Source organism: Cebus imitator, unplaced genomic scaffold (assembly GCF_001604975.1).
Source record: "Cebus imitator isolate Cc_AM_T3 unplaced genomic scaffold, Cebus_imitator-1.0 Scaffold0, whole genome shotgun sequence".
NCBI classification, from domain to species: Eukaryota; Metazoa; Chordata; class Mammalia; order Primates; family Cebidae; genus Cebus; species Cebus imitator.
Window position 1 is genome coordinate 20,952,729 of NW_016107315.1, and position 19,868 is coordinate 20,972,596.

Consider the following 19,868-nt stretch of genomic DNA (forward strand, 5'->3'; position numbering starts at 1 on the left):
TAAAGTCTCTTACCTACATAAGTGTCATACAGTCCACCACATTCATATCTCCTATTTACTATAATTGAGTTTTTTATGGCTATAGTATGACATAGGTTCAAGACTGAGTTTTTTTATTCTGAATACCCAGATACCCCAAAATAATTTCTTGAAGAAGGCAATCTTACTTTACTACTCTGCAGTGTCATCTTTGTCTTATGAATATGAATCAGTCTATTTTTTACCCTGTATTCATTTCTATTTTTCTATTTGTCAGCCTCATACAAATACGACACTCTCTGAGTTACTTTATAATAAGTAATTTTCTCTAAGTTACTTCGTAATAGCTTTGTAATAAGTTTTGATAACTAGTGTTGTCGATTTTTCAGTTGTCTTTTATTTCTTCAAGAGCATCCTAACCATTTTGGGGTTCATTCCATTTCAATCCACACTGTAGGATCTACATGTCCATAGTGGCAAAATCAAATGCTGGATGTTACTTAGAATAGTGTTGAATCTATAGATCAATTTGAATAGAATTGGCATTTTTCATATATGAATCTCCATGTGCACTTTATAATGCAAGATTTGTTCAGCAAGTTTTATATTTATCTGAAAATATTTTATTTATATTGTTGTGGTCTTACACATGTTACTTAAAATTAAATTTAGTTCAGGCTTTCTCATCCTCAGCACTATCGATATTTTGGCCATGATAAGCTTTGTTGTGAGGGTCTCTCCTATACATTGTGGGAGGTTTAACACCTCTGACTTCAACCACTTGATGTCAGCACTTCTGACAAGCAACAATATTTCCAGACATTGCCAAGTGAACCAGGGGATTAACTGCCCCAAGTGATCTTGATATTTAAGAGATTAAAATTTTTATATTGAATCCAAACAAACAAAAAAAGGGGCACAAATGTATAAACTGCATAAACCATTATATATGTAGTTGTAGCTCATTCATTATCATTGCTGGATAGTAATCTATTCTGTGAATATACAATTTCTATTTGATTCATTGATAATATTTTAATTATTAATAGCTAGCTATTCTTGCCCATTAATAATAGTTTCTAGAAATGTTTTTGTGTATATATATATGTAAATAGATATATATACATACATAAGTATATGAAAACCTGATGTTAAATATGCTAAATGTTATGTACTTTCTTTGGAATATACATTTGGATTAGTATATACACATACAAATGTACAGATACATTAAAACTAAAAAGAAATTTGAACAGCTACAGCCACAATTACAAAAAAGACCTCAAACATTTGTTGCTGTTTTTGAACAATGTCTCCATGATGGTAAATTCTTAAGGTTATGTGCACAAGAAATCAAACAAAACACAAAAGCCGTTTATCATATTATAAACATGAAATAATCATCTACCCCTGAAATTCTATTAAAATATTTTTAAACTTAATATGAACCTATTGATGAAAAATGAGTCAATAAATCAGAATGTGAAATCATATTTATCATAAATATAAGCCTGGCTCTGATGTTAAAACTGTCTTAGACATTCTGTGAAATAATTATAACTGTGCAGGTGTTTTGGAATAATGTTTAACACTGAGAATTATACATATAATCAATTTCACATGAATAACTAAATTATATCACTATATTTAAACAAATAGTGTATCTGCTTCCTAATACTTATTCTCTCTGAGAATGTGCTACTTTGTCTCTCAGTTTCAACACAGCTTTCTTCACCTCCTTGTTTCTCAGGGTGTACACAACAGGGTTGAGAAGGGGAGTCAGCACGGTGTAGAAAACGGCCACAACCCCATCCACAGCGTCCCTGGAGCCTGGCCTCAGGTAAATGAAAACACAGGGAATAAAGAAGCAAAGGACCACGGTACAGTGGGAGACACAGGTCTGAAAGGCCCTGTGCCTCCCCTCTGAGGTGTGGATCTGCAGGATTGAACAGACAATGGACACGTAGGACAGCACTATTAGGAGGAAGCAGCCCGAGGCCACTACCCCAATGTTCACAAAGATGACCATCTCGTTGGCTGAGGTGTCTGCACAGGACAGTTTCAGGATGGGTGGTGCGTCACAGAAGTAGTGCTGGATCTGGTTAGGTCCACAGTAGGGTAAATGGAAAGTCAATATGGTCTGGACAGCAGAGTGCAGAGAGCCACTGAGCCAAGTGCCGGTGGCCAGGAGGGCACACGTGCTCCCACTCATCATGCTGGTGTACCTGAGCGGGTAACTGATGGCCAGGTAGCGATCATAGGACATGACTGTGTAGAGGAAACACTCGGTGCTCCCCAGGAAGAGAAAAAAATAGAGCTGGGCCACGCAGCTGTGGAAGGAGATAGCCCTGCCACTTGGGAACACCAAGGTCATCAGCATTTTGGGCACCGTGACAGTAGAGAACCACATGTCAATGAAGGACAGGTTGGTGAGGAAGTAGTACATGGGGGTGTGGAGGTGAGAATCCACCCTGATCACCAGCAGGATGAGGAGGTTCCCCAGCACAGTGAGCACATAAGCCACCAGGAAGATTCCAAAGAGGGGAGCGTCCAGTGCTGGGGCATGAGGAAAGCCCATGAGAATGAACACTGTCACAAGGCTGGCGTTGGACATTTCTTCTCAACTTTGGTCTCTCTCACTTTGGAGACATGAAGAACACCCAGCACTTAGCAGTTAATTGATACTACTCTCTATGTTGAAACTGCCTTAACCAGGTAGATAATTCTGGAGTTATTCTGCACTTTGTTTGTTACAAATCTTCCTTCATAAAGGTAATGATAAAATGATTTCAGCCTCTCTCATATACATGCACACAGGTGCACACACACAGAGACACACAATCAGAAGAAAGTAGGAGAAACACACTATATTAGATTTCCACTGATATATTGAAAAATACCAGAAACTTAATGGCATAAAACATGTAAAATTTTTATCTCACCCTCTCTGTAGGTCAGGTCAGCTGGACCGTCTGCTGAGGGTCTCATCAGGTCTCAATCAACGTGTAACCAAAAGATGCAATCTCATTGGAGGCTCACAATTCTCTTCCAAGCCTATTGCAGCTGTTGGCAGGACCCTATTCCTTGCAGTTTTTGGACAGAGGTTTCCTTTTTTTTTTTTTTTTGGCTGGTTCTTGGCAGGACATATCAATCTCAGCTTACAGATGCCATCCTATGTCCTAAAATCCACCTCACCTTGCTTTCAATGATATGAAAGCTTTCTTCCTCAAAGTCAGAAAAGAATCTCTCTCCAGTTTGCTATAGCAAAATGATCTGTAACATAATTGTAATCAGGGGTAATATCCCATCATAGTCACATGTCCCACGTGCACTCAAAGGGAGGTTATTAAATAGGAAATATACCAGTGGGGAGAAATTTGGGGGCTCCTCAGAATTCTACCTACCATATTCTATTTTCATTGCAGGGTTCAAGGGAGAACTTAAAAGGAGAGGAATTTAATTGTTACTATGAATGAAACACAGTATACATAATACGTGCACTATGTTTGAAAATGAAAATTTCCCCATTTGTAATTGCATTTGACATCACTAACATCATATATCTCACTGAGAAATTATAAGCATTAAATAAGATTTTATATATATATTACTAAAGACTATATCTGGCAGGTAATAACTGCTCAATAAATGATAGTGAGTCTTATGACACTGTGCCTTGCAGCAGTATTACAGATTTGCCATTTTCGATCTTAGATAGAGAGTTCTTAGTGTTTTCAGAGTCTTCCTCAATCTAAGAGCTATGACTCTTTCATGCCTGATACCGTTACTGATGTCTTCACTACTGCCTACTTTTAAAGGGCTTCTTCTAGGTCTCTCAGAGCAGGTAAGAATCTCAGCACAACTCTATAGTGGGATTCCCACAATCTCCCAAATGATCCAGAGAGCACCAAGTTTCATACATGACTGCCTCCCGTTTTTCTTATACTGGGCCATCCCATGGGCTGCTTTAAGATCATGATGTTCATATGTGTTCTCCCAACTGCAATCTACTAGATAGGGGCTAGCTTTCTGTTGTACATTACTCTATCCTAGATGTCTAAATGTTTCCTAATATTGACTTTGTAGATAATATTTTGTCCCCACCATCTTTCCCTCCTCCACGTATTCATAACTCCAGGCAATGCTCTCATAATAAAAGACAATTCTTTCAAGTCTACATTTCTTTTCTAGCACCTACCACCTAAGACAGGAAAACAGAACCAATGCAAGACGAAGGGATATAGGTTGGTTTGTTGTCAAGGAACGCTGAGATTCTCTATAATTGGTATTCAGGTTGAAATGATGTTTTTAACTGAATACAAAATATTTTCTTAGTCCAAACTTGTTATGAAGTGTTTTGTGGAGAAGACTATGAAACTGATTCACCAATATGGAAGAAACCAGGATGTCTGCAGTTTACAGAACCCAGGCAAAATGTATCCTGACATATTACCATCAGGGAATGCAGCTGAAGTGACATTAAAGCAAGGTTTTTCAAATATGTAAATCAATAACAGAAGTAGTATTATTGTAATCACCAATATGGATATCAGAACCTTAAAAATTGAAGCAATATAACTCTGAAATTTCTACTGTGCCAGCAGGACCCAATCCTCATGTATGTAACATAATCAGATTTGATGAAATATGAAAATTTTTATAAGGTGAAGTCCTATGTTGCCTGATACCTAAGCTAGGAGTCTCAATAGATAGAGACAATGTTTGCCTTGACTATCCCTGGTGTAGACATTTGGTCCCTATTTGTATACCCTCAATTACTTTCAATTTACCTTGATAAATCAATTTTAGAACAAATTCTAATAATTCTTGAATTTCTTACCTCTGAATGAAAGTTAAGATAAAGAAAAGAAGGGAAGTTGGAGAAAATAAGTGAAGTCTACATTTCTAAAGACTCACCTTGCGGTATGTGATTCTTTTCAGTAGTAACATTCATCTGACTTTCTCCCCAAATTTTCATTTTCTACCCACTATGTACAGACACTGGTTTGCAAGGTTCGCTCAAAGAACAGGTGCACAATGTTGAGAAAGAGTGATCCATTTCTATTTAAGGACCAAACTAGTTAAAGTACAGGGAATGAAAATGAACATGAGTAGGAACTTAACTTGATTTCTGTCTCAGAGGATGGGATTGCTCCGGGGCTTTCAGATTCCCTTGATGAGCACAAAACAACAGGAAGAGACCAATATAAACTTCTCCAGAAGCATGCACACATTTCCTTAGCATTTCTTATCTGAACCCTCTTGAGAAGAGCCCATATCTTCCTGGAACCAATATATACACCTAAGAGGAAAGGAGGAGGAATGACTCTTCCCTCATCAGTGATCGAGAGACACCCAGGACTGCTTGCTTTCAACTTAAAATTTTCCAGAATCCATAATAGTCCTCACCTGGTGCTCTGCAGCTCAGCATCACTCTCTCATTTATCTTTATATGGTGGTTAAAAACATTTCCAAGCTTTTTTGAGAATTCCCAAATTCCCAAACTTTTTTTGTTGTTTAGAGTTTCGTGGTGGCTTTTCTCCAAAGATAAACCTACCTAATTATTTTCCAATTGTATAAGTAATAACTAGATAGTACTGCTGTCATAATGTTCATTGCTTTTACAAGCATGAGTAAACACTGTCAACATTTCATGCATATAGCTCCTTTTGAAAATTAAGGTTTCAGGAACTTTATTGATTTCTTTGAGATAATAGTCTTAATCCCATTAACTTGTCTAAAGTTTTACAAATTGAAAGCATTAATTAGTTGTTTTATTGTAAGTTAAAATGTGCTTTCAAATTGTTGTCATTTAAATAATTTTTATTTGTACAGATACTTTTAATGTTCTAGGAAATTTTATGAATCTATTCCAATATATTTACGATGTTGGCATTTCGCTGTCAAAGGATTGTCTCGCACACAGGTTTATTACTTTTCACTTACATAATATTTAATGCTTTAAGGTTTTTTCCTCCATTATTTCTCTATTTTATTGAAAATTAATTTTACTTCACATGTAACTTCAGGATGTTTTTATTTTCTACAGAATTTTGATTATAGTTGTAATTACCCCATTAACAGAGGTGTTTTTTAGGGATTTGGTTTAAATTCTCATTGTTTTGATTTCTCTCTTATAATTTGCTTATTAAACTTTAGATTTAATATATTATATGCAAAGAAAATGAGCTGAAAAATTTCTATTTCAAAATGTAATCACTTTAATGTATCATTTTCATGGTTAGCTTCTTCTGTTCATTTGTTTTCTTTGAAATGTATTTACTAATGGAATGTCATAAAGTCTACCATATTTATGTCTCTGATCCATTGAAATTGATTTTTTATCTAGATAGTGTGAGATAGGATCAAGATTATTTTTTCATTCTGAAAACCCAATAACTCAAAATAATTTATTGAAGAAGGCATTATTGCTTTACTGCACTGCAGTGCCATCTTTGTTATGTGACTATACACAAGCCTATTTATATTATCCTCTCTTCACTTCCATACAAATACTTATACAAATACTACACTTTCTGAATTGCTAAAGCTTCATAATAGGTTTGATATCTGGTGTTGTGTATCTTTCAACTATATTTTATTCCATCAAAACTACCTTGATCGTTTTCATGATCCATTTCATTTCAATATATACTTTAGGATCTACATATTTATATCTGCAAAATCAAATGCTGTAATCTTATTGGAATTACATTGAATCTATATATCAATTTGAAGATAATTGATAACTTTAAAATTTGAATCTTCCATTCAATATGCATATAATAATGCCCAGTTTCTTCAGGAACTTTTATATTATTTTGAAAATATCTTGTTATTTCTATTGTAGTGGTCTTACCCATTTTTATTTAAAATTAAAGCCAGATCAAGGTTTCTCATCCTCAGTACAATGGACATTTTGGGCAAGATAAGCCTCGTGATGAGGGTCTGTGCTATACTCTGTGGGATATTTACCCACATCCCTGACCTTTAGCCACTGGATTCGAGCACCTGTGACCTGTGGCAGTATCTTCCGACATTGCTAAGCAAAGCTGGCAGGGCAAGATTGCCCTCACTGATATATATATTTAATTGTGTTACACTGAATCTTAACAGATAACATAAATAAATAAGCACAAAAGATAAATGCAAATATCATTTTACATATAGCTATAGATTTTGTTATTGCTGTATTATAATCCATTGTGTGAATATACAACAATTTATATTTCATTCATTATTTGATAGTCATTTTAAATAGTTTGCTTTCTCTGCCTATTTAATATGGCATTTCTACAAATAATGTTTTAGGGGACTGTGTGTGTGTGTGTGTGTGTGTATGTGTGTGTGTGTGTGTGTGTGTGTTGAATTTTCATTAACATACCTATATATTATATATTATATGCTTTCTTTTGCATATGCATTTGGATTTGTATATACATGTACAAATACAAAGATATACTAAAACAACCAAAAAGGTATTTAAACAGAAATAGCCACAAACAGAAAAGTGACCACTGACATTTCTTATCCTTAATCAGTATCTCTCATAATTATAAATTTTTAAATTTTTGTGCACACACAAAGAAATATGAAAGTATGTCATCAGCTTACACATACAAATGATTCCACTGTGTATCCCTAAGACCCAACTACAATATATATATATATTTTTTTAAATAAAATATCTGTTGATGAGAAATACCTCAATAGATGCTACAAGCATGTTCATAATAAATAAAAATCTAGCTGTGACTTTAAAAATGCCCTATACGCCAATAACAGACAAATGGAGAGCCAAATCATGAGCGAACTCTCATTCACTATTGCAACAAAGAGAATAAAATACCTAGAAATACAACTTACAAGGGATGCGAAGGACCACTTCAAAGAGAACTACAAATCACTGCACAAGGAAATAAGAGAGGACACAAACAAATGGAAAAACATTCCATGCTCATGGATAGGAAGAATCAGTATCATGAAAATGGCCATACTGCTCAAAGTAACATAGATTCAGTGCTATCCCCATCAAACCACCATTGACTTACTTCACAGAACTGGAAAAAACTACTTTAAATTTCATATGGAACCAAAAAAGAGCACACATAGCCAAGACAATCCTAAGAAAACAAAACAAACAAAAAAAAAAAATAAAGCTGGAGCTATCAGGCTACCTGACTTCAAACTATGCTACAAGGCTGCAGTAACCAAAACAGCATGATACTGATACCAAAACAGATATATAGACCACTGTGACAGAACAGAGGCTTCAGAAATAACACCACACATCTACAACCAACTGATCTTTGAAAACCCTGACAAGAACAAGCAATGGGGAAAGCATTCCGTATTTAGTAAGTGGTTTTAGGAAAACTGGCTAGCCATATGCAGAAAGCTGAAACTGGATCCCTTCCTTGCACCTTATATAAAACTTAACTCAAGATGGATTAAAGACTTAAACATAAGACTTAAAACGATAAAAACTCTAAAGAAAACCAAGGCAATACTATTCAGAGCATAGGCATGAGCAAAGACTTCATGACTAAAACGCCAAAAGCTATGGCAACAAACGCCAAAATTGCCAAAGGGATCTAATTAAACTAAAGAGCTTCTGCACAGCAAAAGAAACTGACATCAGAGTGAACAGGCAACCAACAGACAAAGGGCTAACATCCAGAATCTACAAAGAACTTAACCAAATTTACAGGAAAAAAAAAAAAACAAATAACCCCATCAAATTTGGTAAAGGATATGAACAGGCAATTCTCAGAAGAAGTCATTTATGCAGCAACAGACATATAAAAAATTCCCATCACTGGTCATTAGAGAAATGCAAATCAAAACCACAATGAGATACCATCTCATGCCAGTTAGAATGGTGTTCATTACAAAGTCAGAAAACAACAGATGCTGGAGAGGATGTGGAGAAATAGGAATGCTTTTACACTGCTGGTGGGAGTGTAAATTAGCTCAACCATTGTGGAAGACAGTGTGACGATTCCTCAAGGGCATAGAAATAGAACTACCATTTGACCCAGCAATCCCATTACTGGGAATATACCCAAAGAATTATAAATCACTCTATAAAGACACAGGCACACATATGTTTATTTTGGGACTGTTCACAATAGCAAAGACTTGGAACCAACCCAAATGTCCATCAGTGATAGACTGGATAAAGAAAACGTGTCACATATACACCATGGAATACTATACAGCCATTAAAAAGGATGAGTCAATGTCCTATGCAGGGACATAGATGAAGCTGGAAACCATCATTCTCAGCAAACTGACACAAGAACAGAAAACCAAACACCACATGTTCTCACTCATAGGCAAGTGTTGAACAATGAGAACACATGGACACAGGAAGGGGAACATCACACATTGGGGTCTGTTGGGGGTTGGGGGGCTAGGGGAGGGGTAGTGGGGGTTGGGGAGATTGGGGAGGGATAACATTGGGAAAAATACATAATGTAGGTGACCGGGGTGTGGAGGCAGCATGGCCTGTGTATACCTATGTAACAATCCTGCAGGATCTACACATGCAACCCAGAAATTAAGTACAATGAAAAAAAAATAAAAAATAAAATAAAATACTGTAGAAGCCTGGTTGGGCACGATGACTGACACCTGTAACCCCAGCACTTTGGGAAGCTGAGGCAGGCAGATCGCTTGAGCCCAGGAGTTTGAGACCAACCTTGGAAACATGCTGAAACCCCATCTCTACAAAAAAAAAAAATACAAAAATTAGCTGGGTGTTGTGGCTCACGCCTGTAGTCCTAGCTACTTGGAAGGCTGAGGTGAGAGGATGTGGGAGGCAGATCTTACAGAGCCAAGATCATGTCACTGCTCTCCAGCCTGGGTGATAAAACCAGACCCTGTCTTAAAATAAAATAAAATATAATATTACATAAGCCTGAAATCAAATAATACTATCAAGTAAGGTTCTAGTTGAGGAAATAAAAGTTACTTGAAACATTAAAAAAAAAACATTTTCTTGCACACAAGTTTATCAGTTTTCACTTATGTAATATTTAATGCTTTAAGGTTTTTTCCCTTCATTTAAATCTATTTTTTTTTTTTTCTGAGATGGAGTTTCGCTCTTGTTACCCAGGCTGGAGTGCAATGGCGCGATATTGGCTCACTGCAACCTCTGCCTCCTGGGTTCAGGCAATTCTCCTGCCTCAGCTTCCTGAGTAGCTGGGATTACAGGCACACACCACCATGCCCAGCTGATTTTTTGTATTTTTAGTAGAGACAGTGTTTCACCATGTTGACCAGGATGGCCTCGATCTCTTAACCTCGTGATCCACCTGCCTCAGCCTCCCAAAGTGCTGGGATTACAGGCGTGAGCCACCGCGCCTGGCCCCTTCATTTAAATCTTTACTTCATCTGAAATTAATTTTACTTTATGTGAGACAATAGGATGTTTTTCTTTTCTGCATAATTTGAGATTGTAGTTGTAATTACCTCATTAACTGAAGTGGGTTTTTTCTTAAGAAATTTGGTTTAAATTCCCATTTTTTTTTGTATTCTCTCTTATACTTTGCTTATTAACCTCTAGTTTTATTACATTATCATCAAAGAAAATCAGTGGCAAAATTTCCATTTCAAAATGTAATGACTTTAGTCTCATGTATTATTATTACGTTTTAATACATAAAATAGTATTTTATTTATATGTTTAGTTCATATTTATAGAAAATGAAGTTGTTCAGATGGATTCCCCTATCTTTAAATGAGTGGTTATAGTTGTTGACTGTAGCCACACCAGCCTTACCATCCAATTTGTCTTTGTATTTTGTTTTAGTGGCACAGTATTAAGATAATCCTAAATCATACAAGAAATTAATCTCATATAATAGCAGCTGTCATACTGCATCCTCGGAATTCTCATCACTAAAACAGAGATGTCAGTAAAATATTTTATAACAGTTGCTTTTTTCAGAGTGCTTTAAAATATTGTTTAAAAAATTTTTAAACCATGTGGTACACATACACCATGGAACACTATAAAACCAAGAATGGAATGAAATCTGGTCCTTCTCAGCAACAAGAATGTAGCTGGAGGCCATGAAACTAACGTAGAAACAGAAAGTCAAATTCAGCTTGTTCTCTTTCAAATGGGAGCTAAACATTGGATACATATAAAGATGGGAACAACAGTGGGGACTACAAGAGGAAGAAGGAATTTTTATGGTTAGCTTCCTCTGTTTCTTTCTCTTTTTTCCCCCCCATTTATTTATTTTATTGCATTTTAGGTTTTGGGGTACATGTGAAGAACATGCAAAATTGTTGCATAGGAACACACGTGGCAGTGTGATTTGCTGCCTTCCTCCCCATCACCTACATCTGGCATTTCTCCCCTTGCTATTTCTTTAAAAATAGGTTTTTCAATTAATTTTTTCCAAGAAGGTTTTGTACTCTTATAAAATCTCTTATCTAAACAAGTGTCATACAGACCACCACATTCATATCTCCTATTATAGTTGAGTTTTTATATGTGTATAGTATGACATAGGCTCAAAACTGATTTTTCTATTCTGAACACCTAGATACTCCAAAATACTTTCTTGAAGAAGTCAACCTTGCTTTCCTGCTCTGCAGTGTCATCTTTGTCTTATGAATAAGGATCAGTCTATTTCTTTACCCTGTATTCAGTTTCATTTTTCTATTTGTCAAGCCTTATATAAATATGACACTCTCTGAGTTACTATAGCTTTGTAACAAGTTTTGATAACTAGTGTGAATCTTTCAGTTATGTTTTATTTCTTCAAGATAGTCTTGACCATTTTGGGACTCATTCCATTTTGATACACACTTTAGGATCCACATACGCATAGTTCCAAAATCAAATGCTGCAGTTTTATTTGGAATAGTTTCCAATCTACAGATCAATTTGAATAGAATTGGCATTTTTCAGATATGAGTCTCCCAGTGCACTTTATAATCCAAGATTTGTTCAGCAAATTATATATTCATCTGAAAACATTTTATTTCAATTGTCGTGGTCTTACACACGTTACTTAAAATTTAATTCAGCTCCGGTTTTCTCATCCTCAGTGCTATCGACATTTTGGTGATGATAAGCTTTGTTGTGAGGGTCCCTCCTAGACATTGTGGGATGTTTAATGCCTCTGACCTCTAGCTACTAGATGCCAGCACCTGTGACAAGCAACAGTATTTCCAGACATTGCCAAGTGAACCAGGAGACAAAATTGTCCCACGGGATCTAGATATGTAAGAGGTTTAATTTTTTGTATTAAATCTTAACAAACATTAAAAAATGGGCACAAATGATAAGTGTATATACCATTAAACATATAGTTATAGATCATTTATTATCATTGCTGGACAGTAATGTATTATATGAATACACAGTTTCTATTTGATTCATTGATAATATTTTAAATATCAGTAGTCATTAAAAATTTTTTGGATATATATATATGTAAACAGACAGATACATACACATGTGTAAATATATGAAAACCTGTATGTTAAATATGCTAAATGTTATATACTTTCATGTGTATAGACATTTGGATTTGTGTATACACATACAAATATACAGATACATTAAAACCAAAAGGAAATTTGAACATCTACAACCACAATTAGAAAAATAACCTCTAATATTTTCTGATATTTTTGAACAATGTCTCCATGATGGTAAAGTCTTAAGTTTGTGTGCATGAGAAATGAAACGAAACACAAAAGGCTTTTATCAAGTTATAAACACCAATGACTCAACCATCTATCCCTGGGATTTGATGAAAATATTTTTAAACAATATGAACCTATTGATGAGAAATGAGTCAATAAATCAGAATATAATCATGTTCATCATAAATATAAGTCTACCTGTGACATTAAAACTGTCTTAGACAATCTGTGAAAGAATTATAACTGTGCAGGTGTTTTGGAAGTACGTTTAAAACTAAGAGCTGTACATATAATCGATTTCACATGAATAAATTATATTACTATTTTTACACAAACTGTTATACCTACTTTCTAGTGTTTATTCACTCTGAGAATATGCTACTTTGTCTCTCAGTTTCAACACAGCTTTCTTCACCTCCTTGTTTCTCAGGGTGTACACAACAGGGTTGAGAAGCGGTGTCAGCACAGTGTAGAAAACAGCCACAACCCCATCCACAGCTTTCCTGGAGCCTGGTCTCAGGTAAATGAAAAGACCAGGGCCAAAGAAGCAAAGGACCACAATACAGTGGGAGGCACAGGTCTGAAAGGCTCTGCGTCTTCCTTCTGAAGTGCGGATCCGCAGGATGGAACAGACGATGAACACGTAGGACAGCGCTATCAGGAGGAAGCAGCCTGAGCCCACTATTCCAACAGTCACAAAAATGACAATCTCGATGGCCAAGGTGTCTGCACAGGCCAGTTTCAGGATGGGTGGTGCATCACACAAATAGTGCTGTATCTGGTTAGGTCCACAGTAGGGTAAATGGAAAGTCAATGTGGTCTGGACAGCAGAGTGCAGAGAGCCACTGAGCCAAGTGCTGGCGGCCAGGAGGGCACATGTGCTCCCACTCATTATGCTGGTGTACCTGAGCGGGTAACTGATGGCCAGGTAGCGATCATAGGACATGACCGTGTAGAGGAAACACTCAGTGCTCCCCAGGAAGTGAAAAAAATAGAGCTGGGCCACGCAGCTGTGGAAGGAGATAGCCCTGCCGCTTGGGAACACCAAGGTCATCAGCATTTTGGGCACCGTGACAGTAGAGAACCACATGTCAATGAAGGACAGGTTGGTGAGGAAGTAGTACATGGGGGTGTGGAGGTGAGAATCCACCCTGATCACCAGCAGGATGAGGAGGTTCCCCAGCACAGTGAGCACATAAACCACCAGGAAGATTCCAAAGAGGGGGGCATCCAGCACTGGAGAATGGGGAAGACCCGTGAGAATGAATACCGTCACAAGGCTACTGTTAGACATTTCTTCTCATCTTTTATCTCTCTCCCTCTGAGGATATAAAGAGCACCCAGCATTTAGCACATAATTGAGAAATGAGAATCGATTTTCTATGTGGAAACTACATTAACCAAGTAGATAATTCTGGAGTGATTCTGTACTTTGCTTGTTACAAAGCTTCCTTCAAAGAAATGATGATGAAATTAGCCTCTCTATGTGTTAGCCTCTCTAACACACATCCACACAGTTGCACACACACAGAGACACAAATGCAGAAGAACATAGGAGAAACACACTGTATTCGACTGTCATTGATTAAAATAAAAATACCACACTTTGTGGCATAAAACATGTAAACTTTTTTTTTTTTAAATTTATTTTAAACTTTTTATCTCACCTTCTCTGTGGTTCAGCTGGATCCTCCGCTGAGGGCCTCATCAGGTTTCAATCAATGTGTCACCAGAAGCTTTAATCTCATTGGAGGCTTACAATCCTCTTCCTAGCCTATTGCAAGTGTTGGTAGGATCTCATTTCTCGCAGTTTTTGGACAGAGGTCTCTGGTATTTTTGCTGGTTTTTGGTAGGACATATCAATCTCAGCTTACAGATGTCACCCTATGTCCTAAAATCTTCTTTGCCCTACCTTCAATGACATGACAGCTTACTTCTTCAAAGTCAGAAAATAATCTCTCTCTAGTTTGCTGTAGCAAAAAGTTTTGTAACATAATAGTCACATCATAGTAACATCATAGTTTTGTAACATCATAGTCACAGGTTCCATCTGCACTCAAAGAGATGTTATTATATAGGAAGTGTATACCAGTGGGCAGGAATTTTGGGGGCTCCTTGGAATTCTACCTACCATATTCTATTTTCATTGCAGAGTTCATGGAAAAACTTAAAGGAACAAGAATCTAATTGTTACTAGGAATGAAATCCAGTACACATAAATCATTCACTAGTTTCCTCATATGTTATTATATTTGACATCACTAACATCACATACCTTGCTGAGAAATTATAAGCATTAAATAAGATCATATATATATATATATATATATATATATATACACACACATATAATGTACATATACAGTACTAAGTACTATGCCTGGCAGGTGATAACTGCTCAATAAATGATAGTGAATCTTACAACATTGTGCCTTGCATCAGTACTATGGATGTGCCATTTTTGATCTTAGATTGAAAGAGAGGACCTATATTCTCTTAGTGTTTTCAGAGAGCCCTTCTCAATCTAAGAGTTATGTCTTTCTGGACTATTTCATGCCCAATACTATTATTGGTGTCCTCACTACTGCCTGCTTTTAAAGGGCTTCTCTCAGAGCAGATGGGAATGTCAGCATAAGTCTATAGTGGGATTTCCACACCCTCCCAAATGCTCCAGAGAGCACCAAGCTTCATACATGAATGCCTCCTGTTTCTCTCATAATAGGCCATCCCCTGGAAGGCTCTACAATCATGACATTCATATGTGATCTCCCAACTACAATCTACTAGCTAGCTTTCTATTGTACATCACTCTGTCCTAGATGTCTAAATGTTTCCAAATATGGGCTTGGTTACAGATAATATTTTGCCACCCCTACCGTATTCACCTCCTCCACATATTCATAAGCCCAGGCAATGTTCTCATAATAAAAGATAATTCTGTCAAGTCTATGTTTATCTTTAACACCTAACACCTAAGACAGGAAAAGAGCACCGATGCAGGAGGAAGAGATATAGGTTGGCATGAAGTCAAGAAAAGCTGAGATTTTGTACAATTGGTATTCAGGTTGAAATAATGTTTTTAACTGAACACAAAATATTTTCTTAGTCCAGGCTTATTATGATCTGTGGGGAAGACTATGACACTGATTCACCAGTCAGCGGAAGAAACCAGGATATCCGTAGTTTACAGAACTCAGGTAAAATGTTATGCAGTTGACAATATATTAAAGCAAGGTTTTTCAAATATGTTAAAAAAAAAAAGCAGAAACAGCATTATTGTAATCACCAATATGGGATTCAGAACCTTAAACATAGAACCAATAGAACCCTGAAATTTCTGCTGAACCAGAAGGACCCAATCCTCATGAATGCAGCATAATCAGATTTGATGAAATATAAAAATTTTTATCAGGTGAAGTCAAATGTTGCCTGATACCTGAGGCAGGAGTCTCAAACAGTAGAGACAACGTTTGCCTTGACTATCGCCGGTGTGGACATTTGGTCCCTATTTGTATACCCTCAATTACTCTCAATCTACCTTGATAAATCAATTTTAGACAAGTTCTATTAATTCCTGAATATCTTAGCTCTGAATGAAAGTTAAAGAAAAGAAGGGAAGTTGGAGAAAATAAATGAAGTCTACATTTCTAAAGACTCACCTTGCAGTATGTGATTCTTTTTGGTAGTAACACTCATCTGACTTTCTCCCCAATTTTTCATTTTCTACCCACTATGTATAGGCACTAGTTTGCAAGGTTAACTCAAAGAATAGGTGCACAGTGTTGAGAAACAGCAGTCCGTTTGTATTTAGGGACCACACTAGTTGAATTGCAGGGAATGAAAATGAACATGGGTAGGAACTTAACTTGATCTCTGTCTCAGTGGATGGGATTGCTCTGGGGCTTTCATGTTCCCTTGGTGAGCACAAAATAATAGGAAGAGACCAATGAACACTTCTTCAGAAGCATGCACATATTTCCTTAGTGTTTCTTATGTGAACCCTCTTGAGAAGAGCCCATATCTTCCCATATCTAAGAAGAAAGGAGGATGAATGACTTACTCTTTTCCCTCACCAGTGATAGAGAGACACTCAGGACTGCTTGCTCTCAACTTAAAATTTTCCAGAGTCCCTAATGTCTCACTTGGTGCCCTGAAGCTCAGCATCACCCTCTCATTCATCTTTATATGCTAGTTCAAAACATCCAAATTCCCAAACTTTTTTTGTTGTTTAGAGTTTCACGGTGGCTTTTCCCCAAAGACAAAACTAAGATAATTATTTTCCAACTGTATAAGTAATAATTAGATAGCACTACTGTCTTAATTTTCATTGCTTTTACAAGCATGAGTAAACACTGTTCAACATGTCATGCATATACCTCCTTTTGAAAATTAACTTTTCAGGATCTTTACAGATTTCCTTCTTTTGAGATAATAATCTTTATTCTATGAACCTGTCTGAAGTTTTACAAGTTTGAAAACATTAATTAGTTATTTTATTGTAAGGTAAAATTTGCTTTCAAATAGCTGTCATTTAAATAATTTTTATTTGTACAGATACTTTTAATGTTCTAGGAAATTTTATGAATCTATTCCAATATATTTCTGATGTTGGTATTTTGCTTTCAAAGGATTTTCTTGCACACAGGTTTATTATTTTTCACTTATATAATACTTAATGCTTTAAGGTTTTTTCCTTCATTATATCCCTACTTTATTGGAAATTAATTTTACTTCACATGTAACATCAGGATGTTTTTATTTTCTAAAGAATTTTGATTATAGTTGTAATTACCTCATTAACAGAAGGTGTTTTTTAGGGATTTGGTTTAAATTCTTATTGTTTTGATTTCTCTCTTACAATTTGCTTATTAAATGCTGGCTTTATTACATTACATGCAAAGGAAATGAGCTGAAAAATTTCTATTTCAAAATGTAACTTTATTGTATCATTTTTATGTTTATCTTCTTCTGTTCATTTTTCTTTGAAATATATTTACTAACAGAATGTCATAAAGTCTACTATATTTATGTCTCTGATCCATTGTAATTGATTTTTTATGTAGATAGTGTGAGATCGGATCAAGATTATCTTTTCATTCTGAAACGCAGTAACTCAAAATAATTTACTGAAGATGGTATTATTGCTTTACTGCACTGCAGTGCCATCTTTGCTATATGAATATATACAAGTCTATTTATTTTATCTTCTCTTCACTTCCATACAAATACTTTACCAATACTACACTTTCTGAATTGCTAAAGCTTCATAATAGGCTTGATATCTAGTGTTGTGTATCTTTCAGGTATATTTTATTTCTGCAAGACTACCTTGACCATTTTCCTGATCCATTTCATTTCAATATACACTTTGGGATCTACATATTCCTATCTGCAAAATTAAATGCTGGGATTTTATTGGAGTTACACTGAATCTGTAGATCAATTTGAAGAGAATTGTTGTCTTTAAAATATGACTCTTCCATTCTATATACATATAATAATGCCCAATTTCTTTAGCAACTTTTATATTTTTTTGAAAATATCTTGTTATTTCTATTGTAGTAATCTTACCCATTCTTACTTAAAATTAATGTCAGATCAAGGTTTCTCATCCTCAGCACAATGGATGTTTTAGCCAAGATCAGTCTTGTGATGAGGGTCTGTGCTATGCGCTGTGGGATGTTTACTCACATCCCTGACCTCTAGCCACTGGGTGGGAGGACCTGTGACCTGCAACAATATTCAGACACTTCTAAGCAAAAATGGCAGGGCAAAATTGCCCTCACTGATGTAGATTTTTTTTTACATTGAATCTTACCAAACATAAATAAATGAATACAAAAGATAAACACATATATAATCTTACATGTAGCTATAGATCATATATTATTGCTGTGTAGTAATCCATTGTGTGAACATATAACAATTTATATCTCATTCATTATTTGACAGTCATTCTGAATAGTTGGCTACCTCTGTCTATTTAATATGTCATTTCTACAAATGTTTTAGGGGATATATGTATATATGTATATATGTGTGTGTGTTTAATTTTCATTACATGCCTATGTATTATATTTTATATGCTTTCTTTTGCATACAAATTTGGATTTGTATATATACATACAAATACATAAATATACTAAAACAATCAAAATGATATTTAAACAGAAATAACCACAAACAGAAAAGTGACCTCTGATATTTGTTATTCTTAAATAATATCCCCATTATTGTAAATTCTTAAATTTTTGTGCCCACACAAAAAATATGAAAAAATATATCAGCTTACATATATGAATAATTCCACTCTGTATTCCTGAGACCCAACTACAATATTTAAATTTTTAAAAGTTAAAAAAAAAACTATTGATAAGAAATTCATCTATAGATGCTACAAGCATGTTCATCATAAATAAAAATCTAGTTGTGGTTTTTAAAATGTCTTTGATAATCTGTGAAAGAATTATAACATGCAGGTGGTTTGAAATAATGTTTAATGCTGAGACCTATACATGTAATACATTTCACATGAATAACTAAATTATATTACTAAGTTTGAACAATCCAGCATATCTACATCCTACTCATCCTTAGGTACCCACTCAGTAATGCCAGGATGATGAAGCACATATGCCCTCCTGGGCCACTAGCATTTGGTTCACGTCCTGGAGAGTTCACTTCCTGGAGACATTTTCATTAGCTGGGGAGTGCTGAGTGTTTCCTTTATAGAGATTATAGGACATGACAGTGTAGAGGAAACATTCAGTGCTCCCCAGAAAGTAGAAGAAATAGAGTTGGGTCATGCAGCTGTGGAAGGAGATAGCCTTGACACCCAGGGACACCTAAGTCATCAGCATTTTGGGCACCATGACAGTAGAGAACCACATGTCAATGAAGGACAGGTTGGAGAGGAAGTAGTACACTAGTTCATGGGAGTGTGGAGGTGAGAATCCACCCTGATCACCAGCAGGATAACGAAGTTCCCCAGCACAGTGAGCACATAAACCACCAGAGATTCCAAAGAGGGGTTGTCCAGTGCTGGGGCATGGGGAAGGCCCATGAGGATAAACACTGTCATGAGACTGGCAATGGACAGCGTTCAATTGGACATTTCTTCTCACCCTTGGTCTCTTTCCCTCTGGGGATATAAAGAGCACCCAGCAGTTAGCAGTTAATTGGGAACTGAGAACCCATCTGTATGTGGAAACTGCATT

At 35.9% G+C, this 19,868-nt stretch overlaps 3 protein-coding genes across 3 annotated transcripts in view; 1 reads left to right on the forward strand and 2 right to left on the reverse strand.

The window, feature by feature from the left end:
- On the reverse strand, positions 1-16,414 carry LOC108301160 (olfactory receptor 10G9). The gene is made up of 2 exons (XM_017524225.2): positions 16,311-16,414; positions 1-2,618 (listed from the first exon to the last, which is right to left on the reverse strand). The coding sequence occupies exon 2, from the start codon at positions 2,591-2,593 to the stop codon at positions 1,658-1,660; it is 936 nt and encodes a 311-aa protein (XP_017379714.1). The 5' UTR covers positions 2,594-2,618; positions 16,311-16,414; the 3' UTR covers positions 1-1,657.
- Positions 12,640-13,969, reverse strand: LOC108301164 (olfactory receptor 10G9-like). The gene has a single exon (XM_017524238.1). The coding sequence runs from the start codon at positions 13,943-13,945 to the stop codon at positions 13,010-13,012; it is 936 nt and encodes a 311-aa protein (XP_017379727.1). The 5' UTR covers positions 13,946-13,969; the 3' UTR covers positions 12,640-13,009.
- Positions 15,770-19,868, forward strand: part of LOC108307122 (olfactory receptor 10G6) — a 20,007-nt gene continuing 15,908 nt past the window's right edge. Inside the window, exons 1-2 of the mRNA XM_017532382.1 lie at positions 15,770-15,848; positions 19,384-19,556. Coding sequence (XP_017387871.1) covers positions 15,770-15,848; positions 19,384-19,556 — 252 coding nt within the window. The remainder of the gene's footprint in view (positions 15,849-19,383; positions 19,557-19,868) is intronic.

Coding starts and splice junctions, on each gene's coding strand:
- LOC108301160 (XM_017524225.2), bottom strand. CDS start 2,593: ATGTCCAACGCCAGCCTTGTGACAGTGTTCATTCTCATGGGCTTTCCT.
- LOC108301164 (XM_017524238.1), bottom strand. CDS start 13,945: ATGTCTAACAGTAGCCTTGTGACGGTATTCATTCTCACGGGTCTTCCC.